The sequence below is a fragment of the Orussus abietinus genome, unplaced genomic scaffold (assembly GCF_000612105.2).
Source record: "Orussus abietinus isolate OABI.00-Male unplaced genomic scaffold, Oabi_2.0 scaffold2, whole genome shotgun sequence".
Lineage (NCBI taxonomy): Eukaryota > Metazoa > Arthropoda > Insecta > Hymenoptera > Orussidae > Orussus > Orussus abietinus.
The window spans coordinates 2,661,176-2,677,370 of record NW_019396012.1 but is presented as its reverse complement, the minus strand read 5'-3'; the positions used below and the strand labels follow the sequence as shown (position 1 = coordinate 2,677,370).

General features: G+C 52.8%; 2 protein-coding genes across 3 annotated transcripts in view; one reads left to right on the top strand and one right to left on the bottom strand.

The window, feature by feature from the left end:
* Positions 1–10,422, bottom strand: part of LOC105700568 (serine/threonine-protein kinase tricorner) — a 48,724-nt gene extending 38,302 nt beyond the window's left edge. The window contains exons 1-2 of the mRNA XM_012426524.2: positions 10,099–10,422; positions 5,007–5,137 (exon numbers count right to left, since the gene is read on the bottom strand). Coding sequence (XP_012281947.1) covers positions 5,007–5,137; positions 10,099–10,100 — 133 coding nt within the window. The 5' untranslated portion in view covers positions 10,101–10,422. The remainder of the gene's footprint in view (positions 1–5,006; positions 5,138–10,098) is intronic.
* Positions 10,423–10,865: 443 nt separating this feature from the next.
* Positions 10,866–13,150, top strand: LOC105700461 (mitochondrial fission regulator 2). 2 transcript variants are annotated; one of them, XM_012426294.2, is made up of 5 exons: positions 10,866–11,128; positions 11,349–11,536; positions 11,604–11,749; positions 11,818–12,043; positions 12,151–13,150. In XM_012426294.2, exons 2-5 carry the CDS (start codon positions 11,349–11,351, stop codon positions 12,296–12,298), a joined length of 708 nt encoding a protein of 235 aa, XP_012281717.1. In that variant the 5' UTR covers positions 10,866–11,128; the 3' UTR covers positions 12,299–13,150. The 2 variants fall into 2 exon arrangements, with proteins under 2 accessions (XP_012281717.1, XP_012281718.1); XM_012426295.2 differs by lacking the exon at positions 10,866–11,128 and adding an exon at positions 11,178–11,259.
* Positions 13,151–16,195: the final 3,045 nt, after the last annotated feature.

Below are 16,195 nucleotides of genomic sequence, written 5' to 3'. Positions count from 1 at the left end.
GTAAAACCTCGTTTGCCAGGAAGAGACAAACCGTCGCGACGCCTCTTTTTTAATTCAACAGAATGTTTATCCTCGCCCATTTTGACGCCGCTTCTCTTTCGATACCTTTCTCCCTGGCCCTTATGAGAATTTCTCAGCGTTTCGTGACCAGTCGCCCCGACGTCCGATTATACCCCGATCGATCTGGACGGGTGACCTCACCTCGACGGCCGGCTCCGTTGTTAACGTAAACGTTTACGTTACGTGGGGTCCCGAGGTCGAGACCGACGTCGTCGACGAAAGCTCCCGATAACGACGCCAGTCTTCCGAGAAACCGCGGAATTGCGTCACGATTAAGGAGTGACCGATCTGTTTGCAGCACGCCGAAAGGAGCGAGAAACAAGAGCTAGTCTCTCGCCGGTTCGGCGAAACCAATCCGCGTCGCCGATAGCCTCTTTCCGCGTCTGCCGATAAGCCGGTCCCGCCGATACAAAGTGTCTCGAACCATTTGTTTACAACGAACAATTCCTCTAGTGTTAGTTAAGGCCGATCGATAGTTTATAAGCAGACGATAGTCTCTTCTCTCGCCTGGCGATAAGTCGGCCCAGCCTATACAAAGTGTCTCAAACCTTTTGATCGTGACGATTCATTCCTCCGGTGTTAATTGAGCCTATTGTTTCTAGGAGTTAAGGTCGATTAACGATTTATAAGCGGCCGAGAATCGGCGGTGGGGAGAAAAGCGAGAGCACGAGTGGAGTACTCGCAAGAGCACTCGAGAGTCCGCGAGGTATATTCCCGATTAAACGCTGGAATTACGGCCGGCCCGTCGAAGAGGTCGGCCGTAATTACCTTACGGTACGTACGCGGATGTAAACGCGCGAAATCCGCGGCCGGAGGAGCCGCGACGGCCCGAGAACCGGGCCGACAGTCGGCGGGGGCCAATTAACGATTTTTCGTTCAACGGCCCGCAATTACGGAGCAAAGAGGGATCTCGTTAAGGCCGGCTCCGACGCGTCCGTGCCGCGTCAGTGAGGTATCCGTGGAAGACATCCGCGCGGTTCATCGGTGCGGCACATTGGACGGAAAATTTGCATAATATCCCCAGCAATAAAGACCCGAACTACCTCGACAATTGGGTGTCCGACCATTGAAACGGATGCCGCAACGTTTCGTCGGATCGGCACCGTCACGCGTCCGTACCGATACGTGTGCGGACAGGGTGAATCCACTTTAAGACGGGTCAATACGTCAATTGACTATATAATTCTAGAATGCAATAATGGAGGTCGGATGAATTCGCGTTAGGCGTAACGTCGAGGTAGGTATTTCACGGACCGGATGCGGCTCTTTTCTTTCCCCGCACCTGGCGACCCGCGGCGTCCTCAGAGGATGGAAGAGGAGAGGAGAAAAGAGGAGAAGAGGAGAGGAGAGGACTACGGCTTCCGGGCGGACTCGCTGACTCGAGCTCCTCGGTTCCAGGAAAGCCGGCCATTTTCCCGGAATAATTACGCGAGAGACGCGGTTGTCGCCTCGGTCTCGGGTGCACCCATCGGAGCGGCCGCGGCGTTCCGCACGCGCGGCCGCGCGCCGTCCGGCGACCGTCGCGGAGCGGAACGGAGCGGCGCGAACCGGCGAGGACCGACCGGCGCGGGCCGATTACCGCGATTAGCCACCGCGAATCCGCCGCTGCGGACCGCTAGCGGCCCCTGCGACTTTACCGCTATTCCGCCTGACGGAGACGAACGAGCCTCGAACCCGAACAAAGGAGCCATTTCCACGATTCCCCTCGATTTTAACCAAAAAATGACCTTACATGTCCACCTCTCAAACCTATATAAAAAAAAAAAACCCTCATAGATATGCAATTGCGCTTCGATAACCAAAGACAACTAAAAGATATCTGAAAATAAATGAAGACAAATCAAAATGAACTTCGAAATCCCCTGATTATCGACAAGACTCTTATCAACCCAAGATAGAATTTCCTCCCTGTTATCCCGGAAAAAAGAACTCGCATGAGTCCCGAGCCAAGTGCACCCATAAACCCTGACAAGACCCGAATGCCTTCTAATTCCTCTGTCTCTCCCAGTTTATCGAACCCCTCCCTAATCTCCATCCGATTTGGGATGCAGATCGGCCATCCCAGTCGAGTTCTTCGTCGAATGAGCCCCGGCGATCGCGTCGGGATGCACACTTGACCCAGAACACCCACGACCCGGATAGGAAGAAAGTGTTCCGTAACTTCGACTAGAAGGGGGGCGACGGCCCAAAGTTGGCATCGCTTCAAGACGCAGTCTGAACGGGCTGAAATACTGCGGCACTTTTTGTATACGTGCCGCTTATCGAGCGCCTAGCGTCCCGCAGTCGCGACGCGGCCGTCGTCGCGTCACGACGTCGCTGCGCCGGGGGTCGGCCCAAGGGAGAGAGGGAGGGATAAAAAAGGCCTGCCAACATGAAACAGGGAAAGTCGAGTCTTTTTCCCATGAACTAAAATCAAGCCCGAATCGAAGCTAGATGGAACCTGGATGGACTAACGTCGCATCAAATCTGGAGGGAGGTAAAGGGGGGAACATCGCGGGGGCCGCGAAGCCGAACGGGATTTCTCGTTTCGGTGGCCTTCCCCCCCTCGTTCCTCCCGTTACCGACCGAGTGGGAAAACAAATTAGATCCGTCACGCGAGGAACAAGGAGAAACAGGGGAGGGGGGCGGGAGGCAGGATTTCCACTCTGGTGGTCCTTCGCCGGAGAGAAAGGGAGATAGAGAGGAGGAAAGGAGCCTCCACTTATCTTACGGGGATTTTCCAGGATTCGCGAGGTAGCCCGGTGTGTCTTGAGAAATGGGATGCAAGGCAGGAACCCTCTTTACCGACCGACCGGCGCGACAGGTAACGCGATGGAGAGAGAGAAGCGGATAAGCGGTGATCGGGAGGGATCGATGGTACCGATCGGGCTGCGTTCGGCGGATAGGTCACGAGACCGCGAATTTTGAGATTTGTATAATTTTCTTTTCTTTTTTTTTTTCTTTGGTCGAACAGGTAGACGGAGCTCCGTCGTCGACGGGTGCTTCCGTCAGCGGGGAAGAATCGAAACGCGGCGGAATCGGAGCGGGACCCCGGACGGTCGGTAACCGTAAGGTTGTAATCGTGAAATCGAGAATAGATCTCTCCCGGTGATCGAGGGGGGCGAAGGGGGCGTTAAACCTGACCCCTCGGAGCACTTTCCGTTTCTCCGATCGCCGCGATAAGGGAAGTCGCGATAAGGGAACCTTCACCGGGAGATCCCGCCATGTCGGATCTCCTCGTGATCTCGCAGCCTCTCTTATCGAGCCAAGAGGTCGGGCTGACATTCGCTGAGCGCGAGGAGTCCGATCGACAAGATTCCACGGCAAATGGCGAACCGGAAGTCGCCTTGTTCCGGGTCGCCGATGCCACCGGGAAGTAATAAGGCGAGAGGGCTGAGAGTTCTGGAAGACGAGGAGCCAGCCGTGCGGGAAAAGAGACGAGGGACAGATATCGCCCGACTTTCTCCGATGGATCCCCCCATTGTCTTCTGGTCGCCCGTAGTAATTTCCTTTTTCCCCGGAACTCTTCCCCCGGCTCGATCCTCTTTTCTTTCTTCGGGTTTAATTACCCCTCTCCATGCCCACTCCCCGACGAGGGAGTCGCGAGATGCCCCTCTCTGGGGATCCCCTCTTCCCCCTTCCCCAGTCGCCATCTTCGATCTCGATTCGCCGCTTCCGGCGATAATTGTTTCGACGCGATAAATATTCTACGGGAAATCGAGTTACCGGGGTCTTAAGCCACGCTTCCCTCGGCCGGGGTCGACTCAACGGAACGGGAAACCGTCGGCGGGGAAAAAGTGTCCGAGCAAAACGGTCCCGACGCGCCCGGAGCGAGGCGATCGTCCCGAGGTACCGTTGCAAAGGCAATCCCAGGAGAAGAGATCTCGAGGAAGGGTCATGATGAATTAAAAATTGTGCGAAATGTCTGTATAACGTGTTATCAAATGTTCTCAAACATTGTAAAATGTTATTAAAATTATACTTATGGCGAAACGTCACGGAGTCATACTTTTTTTTTTCCCTTCACGGCGCACAGAAATCGCGCGATCTTTTCATACAGGTGTTCCCGTTCCGCGATTTTTTGCCCCAGGTCGGACGCGGGGGTTCCATTGTCAGGAAGGAGCCGCTCGACCGAGCCGACTCTTATTTTACCAGGCGGAAGGAGGCGAGGAAACCGTTTTTTTTTTCCAAGACGCGCGTAAATGCCTGGAAATTCGTCGGAGCGTAGAAAACAATAGAAAGAGAACGGCGTCGTCGATGAATTCTTTTTTTTTTCTTCCTCCCGACTTTTTTCGGGTTTCCAAGGAGGGCTCGAAAGTGGAACCGCGACGCGGTTCGCCGAAAACGCGGCTCTTTAGCCGCGCCGGCGTGAATCACGGTCGGTCTGATAAGCCGGAGTGGACTCGCGGTCTGCGGCCGGGATAAACCGACGCGGATAAACCGGACCGGACCTTCTCGAGCCGACTTACACGTCCTCCGCTTCTCTCGGGGGCCAAGTTCAACGGTCAACCTCCGGTGACCCGGGCAACTAGTTTCACGGCGTAAAAACCGTCTCGTGCCACGGAGGGTCGACTTTTCCGAGGTGCGCCTCTCCTCGAAGATGTGGCGATACCGCTTCCACGTGGCGTCGCGTCTTCCACGTGTCCATAAACGTGTACAAATTCGCTTCAATTAATATTATTAAAAAATCATTCCCATCGCCTTGCGGAGTAAGCCCACGAGGAGGCGACCGTTTCGCGGGGCTCGATCGACGGCTTATCGCGAGAGTTCTCCGGGATTCCGCATGTGTGGTCGCGAGTTAAATAGCTGCTCGCGTGCCCAGATCAGCTGTGCTATCCGCTACCCGAGTCGCGGTGATAACGCCGAGTTCGAGCCGGCTATCAGCGTCCTGCGCGCGAGCAGCGGCCGACTCGGCCGCGAAACCTCCGGTTGGAAAAATCGTCGATAACGAATCTCTCGATGATTACCTTCTTGATTGGGATTGTTCGGGTTGGCGTTAGGGTGCGAAGTCAGGGAGGACGGCGTTTCGTCTTCGGCGACGCCCATCGTCGCTGCTGCGGTCTGCTGATGCGTCTCCACCTCCGTAGCCTCTTCGCACCTGTGGGCCAAGTACCAAGTATTAATTAATTACCTCCCGACCGGGATCGATACGACAAAGGACGTCCTGCCGCTAAACAACGGCGCGTCCAATCGGACGGGTCGGGGTCTCATTGATTTCCGCGGCGGGTCTTTGTGCGCCCTAATGCGGACGAATCTCTCCCCCTCCCCGCGCGGGTTTTCACCTGCGGCGCGCCTTCGTCAAAGCGAGAGCTCTTTCTTTTGATCATTTTCATGCCCGCCCGGATGGAAAGTGCTCGCGCGAGCCTTCCTTCTCCCGCGGAGTCAAGGACCGAAGTCTCGTTTCCGCGGTGCGTATTCGGCGGAGGCGCGGAACACTGCCGTTGATTTCTCCGATTTCTCCGTTTTCCTAATCCCCGACTAGCGGGAATTAGCCTCGATATTCTAATCTACCCATACACTAAACTCCTCTCTTTTCGTATTTCCTTTACACTATTTCTCGGTTGGACTCGCGAGATCCATAAACGGCATCCCCATGGTCGCACCTCTAAGACGGCTATCGAGAAGTCGCGACGATATGGGATTTCAGCCTCGTGTGTCCAGAGGTACCCAAAGTATCCAGTGTCGCCTAGAAGCCGTAGAGTCTCGGTACCCACGGTGCAATCGCAATGGTGGCCATTGATTGCCTCGGCACACATTGATCCACCCGGAAAACCGACGAGGCAAGGTGCGACTCGGACTCTTCTGGTACCTTGTACCTGAAGTATCGGTTTACCCGAAGCCGTAAAGTCGCAGGACCCTCGAAGGTAACTATCGATCAGTGATGGGTTAAAATCGGTCTCGGTCTCAATTTTGATCTGCACTTTTTGCAGGATCAAAGACCAAGACCGATTTCCCCGATCGCTGCCATTGACAACAACCGTAGACATCGATTGATCGATCGATCCGGAAGACCGATCACCCTGACCCCGAGCCATGCCGCACGATTAGCATTAAATTTTCAGAAGGAAAATCCCTGGCAACCTTTGGTGGTCAAGACAATATTTTTTTCCGCGAGCGGAGGTCACGCCTGCGAGGTCGCGTTCTCGCGTTTACGAGCCGTTTATCGGCAAGATAGCCGAGTCTGGTGTCGCCTCGGTAATTGACCCGTCGCCGACGCCGACGATGAGGTATAACGGCACCTGTTATTGAATCATCCTCGACACGGCTCCCGGGAGATGCCCCGGCGCAATAATTGCCGGCGACTCGCCGCGTTGCGTTTCCGCGGTGCGTTATGCCCGCGTACGGCTCGTACGGCGCCGGCGTGTCGGCCGCATCCTCCGCAGAATAGAACGCACCGTTGCGGCAGTCCCGATAACGGTATGTCGACCTTTGATGCTATCGCCACAGATAAGTGAAGGTACGCATCGCGTCACTCTCCGTCTCCCTCTCTCTTTTCCGAGACGATAAATCTCGAACGGCGAGATCTTCCCGCGATTTAAAAAAAAAAAAAATGGTTTGACAACCTCATTAAAGGGGGAAAAAAAAAATTACCAGAAGCGCAGCTTTACTTCTATGCCGCGTACGTCTAGGTGGACTCGCGTAAATATTCTGATATTCTCGCGATGAAAAAAAAAAAAAAAAAATCATGATAGAACAATACCCGACGATTGATGATACGACGAGTACCCGTGCTTTAATTTAGTCGTCGAAGAGAGTCGCGAAAGGACTCGGAGGGAGCGAATCGTCCCTGCCTCGTGTGAGTCAGGCCTTAACCTTGTCGGCGACGGCATTTAAGTTAAATATAACCCTCGGGTATATGCAATAAAAATGCATCTCGCGGCTCCCGCGGTATAACGCCGGGACGAGAGCCGGTGGGCTATTTTTACGCCGGCCATTTCTCTCGGGGGAGGTAGTCGGGTCTCTCTCGCTCCCCCGCGGGGGCCGATCGTTCTCTCTCTTTCCCCCTTCTCTCCTGGCGCGAGAAAACCGCGCGTTTCCCTCTTGTTTGGACGCGGTCCAGGGGCCGTTCGCGTTCTCCGGAGCCTCGTGGAGATAGGAAGAAAGTAGGGCTAAAAGACATCCTAACGGGGATGCGCCGGTAAACGGTACAATCCGTCCGTTCTCGGCTCGCTTCCAGAAGAGAGGATCCACGACAAGGATATGCGCCAGGGGGGAAAAGGAATCGTCCAAAAAGAGACATAGGTAGTATATCAAAGTTCCAGACCCAAGGACCCGATTCTCGAGTTCATACGATCGCCTTTCGCGTGCAAAATTGACACTTTCGTGTACGACTTCGAAATGTTGACCAACAACACGACTTCGCAACAATGTGATTTTTTTTTTTCATGCGAATCCATTCGTACGCAAAAAGAAATCTTACGTTGCCGCTCATAAATTCCAAAATTCCCGAACGACGTACCTGGAATATTTCGTGAACCCTCGCAAAGAATTCCTTGTTACTACCGATCTAATAAATATTATTAAAGAAAATTCACTCGTGGTCTACTAAAATATATATATATACAATATATTATGAAATCGCGAGAATTATCTCACCGCCCTGTTTTGTACGGACCCACGGATGAAAAATCACGTCCCCATTCTTTAAGGTGTCATCTCTGTGTTCCTTTTAAATCGCTGAAATCCTTTTTAAATCTCGCGCCGGGAAAGAAAGATGGCCGCCACTCGTCCCTCCCCCTCGAGTCTCGGGGTTCGGCGAAAACCTCCATTTTTCACGGGCTCAAAGAGTCGCCCTAGGTGTTCGCCGTTCCCTGAGAGCCCTGAGAAATGAACACGCCTCGGTCGCTCCGTCATTTCTCGACATTTACGGCCGAGGAATAAATAAATGAACGGGGAGTGAAGGCGATTCGTTATTCCACGCGCCGTACTTACTCCGGGCGGCGTCGTTTACGAGGCCACGTCGCCTCGTAACGAGGCGAATTACATCCCCGGAATTGCGGCGGCCACGTTGCGGTATCGCCGCCGCGGCTACGTGATTCCGGTAGGCCCACGGTCCGGCACGATAATATTAGGAAACCCGACAATCCGTCCGGTCTGGAGAGGTTAGAAATGATTATTACGGGCGTAATGCAACGAGGCAACGACGCGCACGCGCCGTTACATCCCGCCCGCCTTAATTAATCCTTACGCAACGGACACCGTTCGCGTTTTCTTTTACCCCCGTACTCTGAGAGAAAAAAAATCCACCGAACCAAAGAAATACTTCGCCAATTCGACTGGACTAATTGGTATGAAATAAACTCGAATTAATTGGACGCACCGTTTCTTCGGGATTATGACAATTTATTGGATTCATGGAATTAACGAAATATATCATTGGATCGATGAAATGACTTTTCTCGACGAACGTCTCCGATAAATCGCCGCCGCGATAAGGTCGGGGGAAAATTTCTTTTCTCCGCCGGGATAAAGGAGGAGACGAGTTCCGTTTTGCGCCGCTGATTAAAAGTAATCGCACGCTTTCTAGGCCCGACTCGGGCCGGATAGTTCGAATTCGCCGCGTCGGTTTCGCAACCGTTCCCTCCGCCGTTCTTGAAGATTGCGCAACGAGTTTCGTTCCGGCCTCTTCCCCATTTTTCTCCCCGGATGCGTCAAAGCCGCCGACGATTTCCGACCGGAACGTGACTCCGGATGAGGAAGAAATCGCGACTGCAGGTCGCCCTCGTTACAGGAGTTGCTTCCGCCTCGTCTCCCCCTTTCCTCCCCTGTCCTCTCCTTGAAAATCTGATCCACAGGTTTTACATCCCAGCATTGTTTTACATCCTTCCTGGCGGGGGCCGTCGAGTGCGTTTTACCGCCGGCAGGCCCGATAATTTACAGCCAATAAATCCAGCTTTACGTCCGCAGGTGTTGCTTCATTACCGCGTTCTGGAATTGAATAACTCTCCGCGTGGCCGCGCCTTTTTGCGCCCGCGGAATGGCCCGGGCGTTTAAGAGGGAACCACCTCGTTCAAGAGGAAAGAAAAAAAAAAAGGGAAAAGTCCTCACCCACTTTCGGGGGATTTTATCGCCCGGAAGAAGCGCTTCGAAATATCGACGACTACGACCTTGCGCGGATAAAAAAAATTACCCGTTTATGGGAAATTAAAAAAAAAAGAACGCGAAGAGATTAGGATATATCACAGGAACAAAGGCTCCTCGCGCAAAGAAAAAAATTGTATCCCCTATTTCTGAGTCATTCTTTTACTGAAATGCATTTTTTAAGCTCCGAAGTTGTAGGGTGAAACAATTACGGGATTTGAAATGTCGCCTCCTAATAACGCGCTTTAACGGTGTTACACGAATCGAATTAAATTTTTTCTCAAGGGTCGCCATAATTTCGGTTAGGCCCGTCGCATTTGAAGGAGTCCGTACGTGTACGGGTCGACGTGACCGTTTCTACTCGATGACGGAAACCTAACCTAACGAACGTCCGCCAAGCCGGCGCGGAGTGGACGTCGACTAGGTTAAGAAAGCAGCGTCTGCGATCGGCGGATTCAGCAAAAAGCGACGTCCAGCGGGGAGACCGGTTTCTCGCGAGCACGCACACTTCGGTTTACCTGGAGCGGCCGCACGGCTACCCGAAAAGAGTGCGAGGAGCGCGGCGCGTCGCCGTGTTTATAACAAAGCCTGGCGTCTCTGTCGCACTCCCAGCGCAGGGGTCGCCGCGTCCTTGTCGCTGGACCGTCGCGAGAGGGCAACGCTCGACCCTCCCCCCGGCCGACCGATCGCCGATCACCCATCTCCCTCCCACCGCGGTGATCCTCGCTCGACTCGCGGTCCGGAGTCCTCGCTCTGTCTCTCTCCCTCCCTTGCGCGCCCGCATAATTGCACCTCCCTCCCGAGTCGCGTTCCGGAGCCGTCGCGCCGTCTCCCTCTCTCCCTCGCGGACCCGCATAATCGCTTCTCCCTCGCGCTCGGTCAGCCGTCGCGCGGTCTCGCTCTAACGCTCTCTCGCGCAAGCCACGTTCCTCCCGGGCGTCGCGACGTGCCCCGGGGACGTTGCGGTTTCTTACTCACATCTTAATCCCGTCGCATGGGGCCGACCCTGGGCTCGTCCGCGGGGCTGCTGGGGCGTCTCGAGCGTCTCGCCGAGATCCGTCGGTCACTCTCGCACTCCCGGCGCACGATCCTCGACTCGGACGGCCGAGAGAGGCGGCGCTCTCTCCGGTGTTTATTCGGCGTCGCGCGATCCGAGGGTGACCCTCCTACCGCCCGGCGTCTCGAACGCGGCCGAGACCGAGGACGCCCTTAACTCCGCTCGCTCGGGGACCGCGAAACAAACCTCGAACCACGGGAATCGCGGAAACGACGCGGTATTGACAAATACGGCGTCCCGACTCCAGCGGCCGACATTCTCGACCGTGCCGGTGGCGCCACCGAGCGCCCGACCGACCAACCTGCCGACTGTCCGCTCGGCTCCTGCGGGGAGCACGTGACCTATTCGTCGCGCGCAGGCGCATGTATTTTCATGGCGCCTTCGACCGATAGCCCCGACTAGTCACCCTGTTCCGAGTAATTGAATCCCAATTGGGTCTGTACGTGAACGGAATGCATTCCATGTAAGAAGATTAGATAAACGGCTTGGGCGATGAGACTACCTATATGGATCGGACGGAGGAGAGCGTTGGATACGAATGAGGCAATTAGAGTAGTTCGGGGAAATGCGATGTCGACTAGTGCTGCCCCTCGTGGGAGATTCTGGAAGGGCAAAATCATCCAATAGTGCCATCTGATACGCATTAATGGCGGCTTATACATGTCGTAAAGAGAAAGGATTTACATCGCGTCGATTACGAGAACGGTATTTTCTCGCAATCGTTGGTTTAACTAAATCCACCGTGGAAACGGAGTGCACATCCATGCGCAACCACCGTCAGCTGTTGGCTACACTCGGATGTTGGTCCTTTCTCTTTTTTCAATTTCCATCAACGCGGGATTGTTGGAAACGTTGGAAACTCGCAGGGTTCATGCGTCGCACGAGATAATTCAAAGCGAGGACGGTGTTTTTTTAAGCCAAGAAATACACATTCCAAGGGAGGCGTAGAAGGTATGTAGGTTACGCGGTGCGTATATATGTATGTCCGTTACGTGAATATGTGTCTTTCTGCGACGAGAATGCGCACATGAAAGTATAACCACGTGTGCAATAGCTTGCTATTGTAATGTAACGAGTCTTAGGTCGGTGTCGTTTTCGTGTGAAAATAACGAGCAAGCGGGAAATTAATTATCCTTCATCTTATTAATGGGTTATGTCACCTCAATTGCAGATGGGTGAGACGATAAAGTACTATGGCAAGAGACGCAGCATCGTACGTCGAATTGGTTCCTATCTACCACTGAAGCCACCGCCAAAAATATACGTCAGTGTAACTGCGTTACATTCTATGACGAGTTCAATGATCAATGAAGAAACCAGTGATGATTCGCCAAAACCTAATGGCATAGAACCTGACAAGTAAGTGCGATATTTAGTGAATTTTTTGTTCTGATTAACGATGTTTATTTTTGTTTGTCTTTTTCAGTGGTCGACTCATGGGCAGCAGACCAGATCTGCTGGAACCAATCAGCTTTGGTTCCGAAATTCGATTGCTCGCACTGGAGCAAGAGCTTCAGGTGCTGAGAGAACAGGTGGCCGCCATAGTCAAGAGCACAAAGGATACCAGACATTGTAAGAGTTAGTCGATTGCTTATATGCGGTGCAATTAGAGGCAAATCTATGATACTTCGTTATTCCAGATGCATCCGAAGGACATCTTCCAAGTGGATCTGAAAGATTCCAAGCCGTAGCACCACCGCCGCCACCACCACCTCTTCCGCCACCCACGACACCCCATATTGCAAGGAGAGCTAGTTTACAAGATCACAAAATCGAAGATTCAAAAAAGGTGCCATTGATCGCTCAAAAGTCTATGAGCAATATATTGAAAGACATCGATAAAGTCAAGTTGAAGCCAGTTGCGAGGTAAGATAGGATTAACAGTGCATAGAACGTTGCTTTTGCATTGGAACGAATGGAACGTTAACCGAACAGCAAAAGTAAAAAACTATGCTTACGGTGTTTGAATTTAGATCACCGGGTGGACGACCCCTGCGAGCTAAGCGTGAAAATAGTCCCTGTAATGATCTACAAGAGATCTTGCGCAAACGGTATGTTGCAATGCGGTCGCCCGAGAGTGGAAACTCTTCGGCGACTATCACTCAAGACGACTCGTTCTAAACGGCTTTTCACACCTTTGAGTCACGAACTCGACAGTGTTCCATTATAGTGCAAATAACAACGGAGGGGAAGAATTGTGCTAAGACTTTTCTTTCTGTGATGAATATTTTATAAAGCCTTACGAATCCATATTGCATGTGTTCTGAAAAGACTTTGAGAACTGCTCGAGTGTTTCTCAGAACGTGGGGATATGAGCTCTCTTCGAAGCGTCTGAAAAAATTTGCGAAAAGCGATACAATTAAAGCGATCCATTCTGAAGTAATTGGGTGGACTTTTTATAACGTTTTCATTGGCACGCCTAAATTGATAATGTAACGTACGTCTTCTCCGAATATCCGATCCAGTCTTACTTTTATCTCTGAGGCACCAAAAAATTATTAAGTGTACTTATCTACTGTCACATTCTCGAGGTGAACATTTCAATCGATGCAACGTAAGTTACCTTTGTTTTAAGTGCTGCTACGGAAAATAGCGTTTTACCATGAAGTAGCTGGACAGAAATAGACGATCTAAGCTCGTATCGATTCCAAATTTAATAGAGATTCTTTTTGGATTTCAAAATTATCAAATAGTACCTCTGTACATATCTCTTTGCGCCAAACGTAGATCGATAAGGCTCAATGCAGATAGACAACTAGACCGTGCGTTTACAGCAGACTTGCAGGAGTGGTTACGTTAATCGTAATGTTTTCTCTTCGTTTAACGGTACAACGTGAATTACAGCAACTATTGCAGAACGTAATCGTGGCCAGAGACTGAAAGCATTAATCTGCGCTGTAACGCATGTTCGACGTATTTTACACCTGAAGCTTTTATCAACAAGTCAGAAGTAAACGTTATCGTTACATATCTCGTTCCTGCGTTTATTCTTACACCACCCCTGCATGGATTGAAGTATATCAAGCATAATAAGAAAAAATTAACGATATAATCCGCTGTGATAAATCCGTAAGTTCGTCAGAAGACGTTTCCCGAGTAATCTACTTTTCGGCGGCGGGAAAGAGTTAAATTCTACAGACAGAGTTGCGGGGAACTCTTTTTAGGTTCGACCCTAATTGGCAATACCTGGTTGGGAGAATTTTCGCCGCCCTAGTTAAGCCGTCTCGAGTCGGCAAGGAGAACGCAATTGCGAGTCAATCGGCCGAGTTAATTCCGCAGAGTGCAAACGAGGATGCAGGGTCTCGCGAAATAGTCGCGCGTTTAACTTGGTGCCTGGAACCTCGTAAAAGGAGATTGAAAAATGTGCGGGACGTGCGCGCGGTCGTTACGAGCATCGACAGTCGGGGGGTGTAAATTCCGGCCCGAATGGAGATTTCCTGGCGGAAAATCCTGACGAAAGGCGCGCTTTCCGGGCACTAACGCATAAGCGATTGCTCGGCGGAGGAAACCGAAGATTCTCCCAACATTTACGACAGGCTCGTGTTCTTAATATCAAAAAGTCCGGAAGACTCCTCAGGGATGCTGGACACGGTGAGGCAGGTTCGAGTGGAAACCTGCCGGATGTATTTTCGATTTTCATCCGCCACGGGGGGTGGAATTTCTTCTGGATAGAATAAAGGAGGATTCCGCTTTGTCAGCGCGGAGGAAATTCCTGCAATAAATGTCGATATAATCGGATGACGTTATTTGTCGCCTCGGGTCGATTCTGTCCCCGATGCCGGCCATTCTTGAGGCTCCGGCCGGGGGAGGACATTCCACGGGGAAGTATCTCCCGTCGCGTTTTCATTACTTTCCGAAACAATGGGCACCTTCGGATCGTATTTTACCTCGTTTCCTCCGGCGCGCGATCGGAGGTGACGTCGGCGCGAGTCTATCCGGGGAACAGCCCGTTGTTTGACTTTTGGGACGAATTACGAGCTGGGCGTTAATTCCGTGACGAAATTTAACCTCGCCAGCCTGAAACGGAGAGACGTTGACTGCGCGTAACGCGGGCATTTTATCACGACAAAATCGGGGGCGGCGGTAAATGTGGCCGCGCCATGTTTTTTTTTTTCTATTTTTAATAACTTTAGTCGCATGGGGAAAATCCTTTTAATATCTTTGGTCGCGTGGTCGATGACCCGAGACTCGGGGCCGCATCTCCAGGAGAAGAGAAATAAGATCCAGTCAAGAGTTACTCCTTTTTTTTTTCCCTGAAAATCCTCCTTATCTCGTTTGAAATAGTCTAGTGATTCGCCGGTGACGTTTTATACGACTGTCGGAACGGATGACGTTTGAAATCTCTCTGATTAGGAAGGAACAGAGGATTGCAGAGTCAAAGTTCAAAAGTCATCCCTTCCAGTCGCGTTTCATCGACCGGCCGACTGACGGATCCGGAGCTCGAGGGCTTCGTCCCGTTTTTTCGCATCGCTTGCCGCGGATCGCATTCGAAAAATCGGCTCGACGGATGATTTGGATCCCGCGGGATATACAGATATACGCGCGGGCGAAACGCCGCTAAGTTTCACGGTCCGAATATTCCCGGATATTTTCAACCGAGCGGGGGAGAGTCGGAGTTGAAAAATCATCGCTCCCAGAGCCGCCCCGTCCCACCGGGTATCTTCTCCCCGGGGCGGGTACTTCACCCCGTTTCCTCGTTCCTCTTTGATCGCCCTCGAAAAGCTATTCGCCCGATAAAAGCGAGTGTATATATATATAGCACGGGACATAGTAAAATAGCGAGCGAACCGTCCCCTCCATAAAAATGGTAGATTTACTGCGGTATTAAGGATTAAAATTAAATAAAACTTATCTCCTCGAGGCGGCGCCCTCCGTCTTCCGGCAGATTTATCGCGACTCCTCGTTCGAAAAACACCTTCGATATGAAAAAAAAAAAAAAGAGAGAAAAACCGAGGACCGTGAACTCTCTGGTTCTGCCTTGACGGACCGACCTGGCGAGCATAAATAAGAAATTACCATTAGGGTGCCACGGTGTAAACATTTCCGAAGAATCGGATCCGGGAGTACGAGGTGGAAATCGATTTCCAGACATCGCATCCAGCAGCCTCCCGCAACTATCTCCTCCCCGTCTAGTACTTCACCCCATTTCCTGGCGTTCCTCGTTCCGCGTTCCGCGTTCGAAAGCCTATTCGGGAAACAAAGGCAGCCGCGACCCTCGAGCCCCGAGAGGGTCGTCTCCGCTTCGATGGGTTCGGCCCTCTTCGGGTACCCCGGCTCGCTCAGGCGGCCTTCGGGGCCCTTCGGAACCCACCGGGATCCTTCGGGCCCTTCCGGAACCCTTCGGCTCCCGCGAGCGCATTATGCGGGCGCTCGGGGTCGCGCGGAGAGGCGCGGGCGGTCGCGGCTTCCTCGGGCCGATCGATCGCGCCAGTCGGTCGCGGCAGCGGCCACCAGTCGGCGCTGCGGGCGCGTTCCTTCGAATCTCCGGCTCGCGGCCTCCCTCGAGTCTCCGCGTCCTCGGGGGTGCGAAGTCGGCCGAGCCGAGTGGGACGTCAGGACGCGCGGGGCGTCGTCGGAGCCCCTGCGGACGGGAGGCGCCGCGTCGGCCGCGTCATGATCCCGTACTCCACGTGCCTCTCCTTCGGCGGGAGTCGATCCGCCCGGCGATGGGAGGTCCTGCACGACCAGCACCACGGGGTCTCCAGCTTGCCGGTGAGTTCGTACACCATACCTACTAGGAGACGCCCTGCGCGTGCGCGATCGCGCCGCGCGCCCGCCACCTGTTGGGACGGGGGCGAAGCACCGACGACCCCGAGAGTGAGAGGAGACCATCGGGGCGGCCCAAGAACGAGGGAGATGAACAGCTCGCATATCGGAGTCTGTGGGAAAAGAAACCACCGAGGGTGACGCTGTGACATTAAAATCGAAAAGAACCCTCTCGGTTCCTTTAGAAATCGATTGTACCTCGTTACGTCAACACCGGTGTTTACTTGCGAGAAATAATAAATGCAAAGGGTT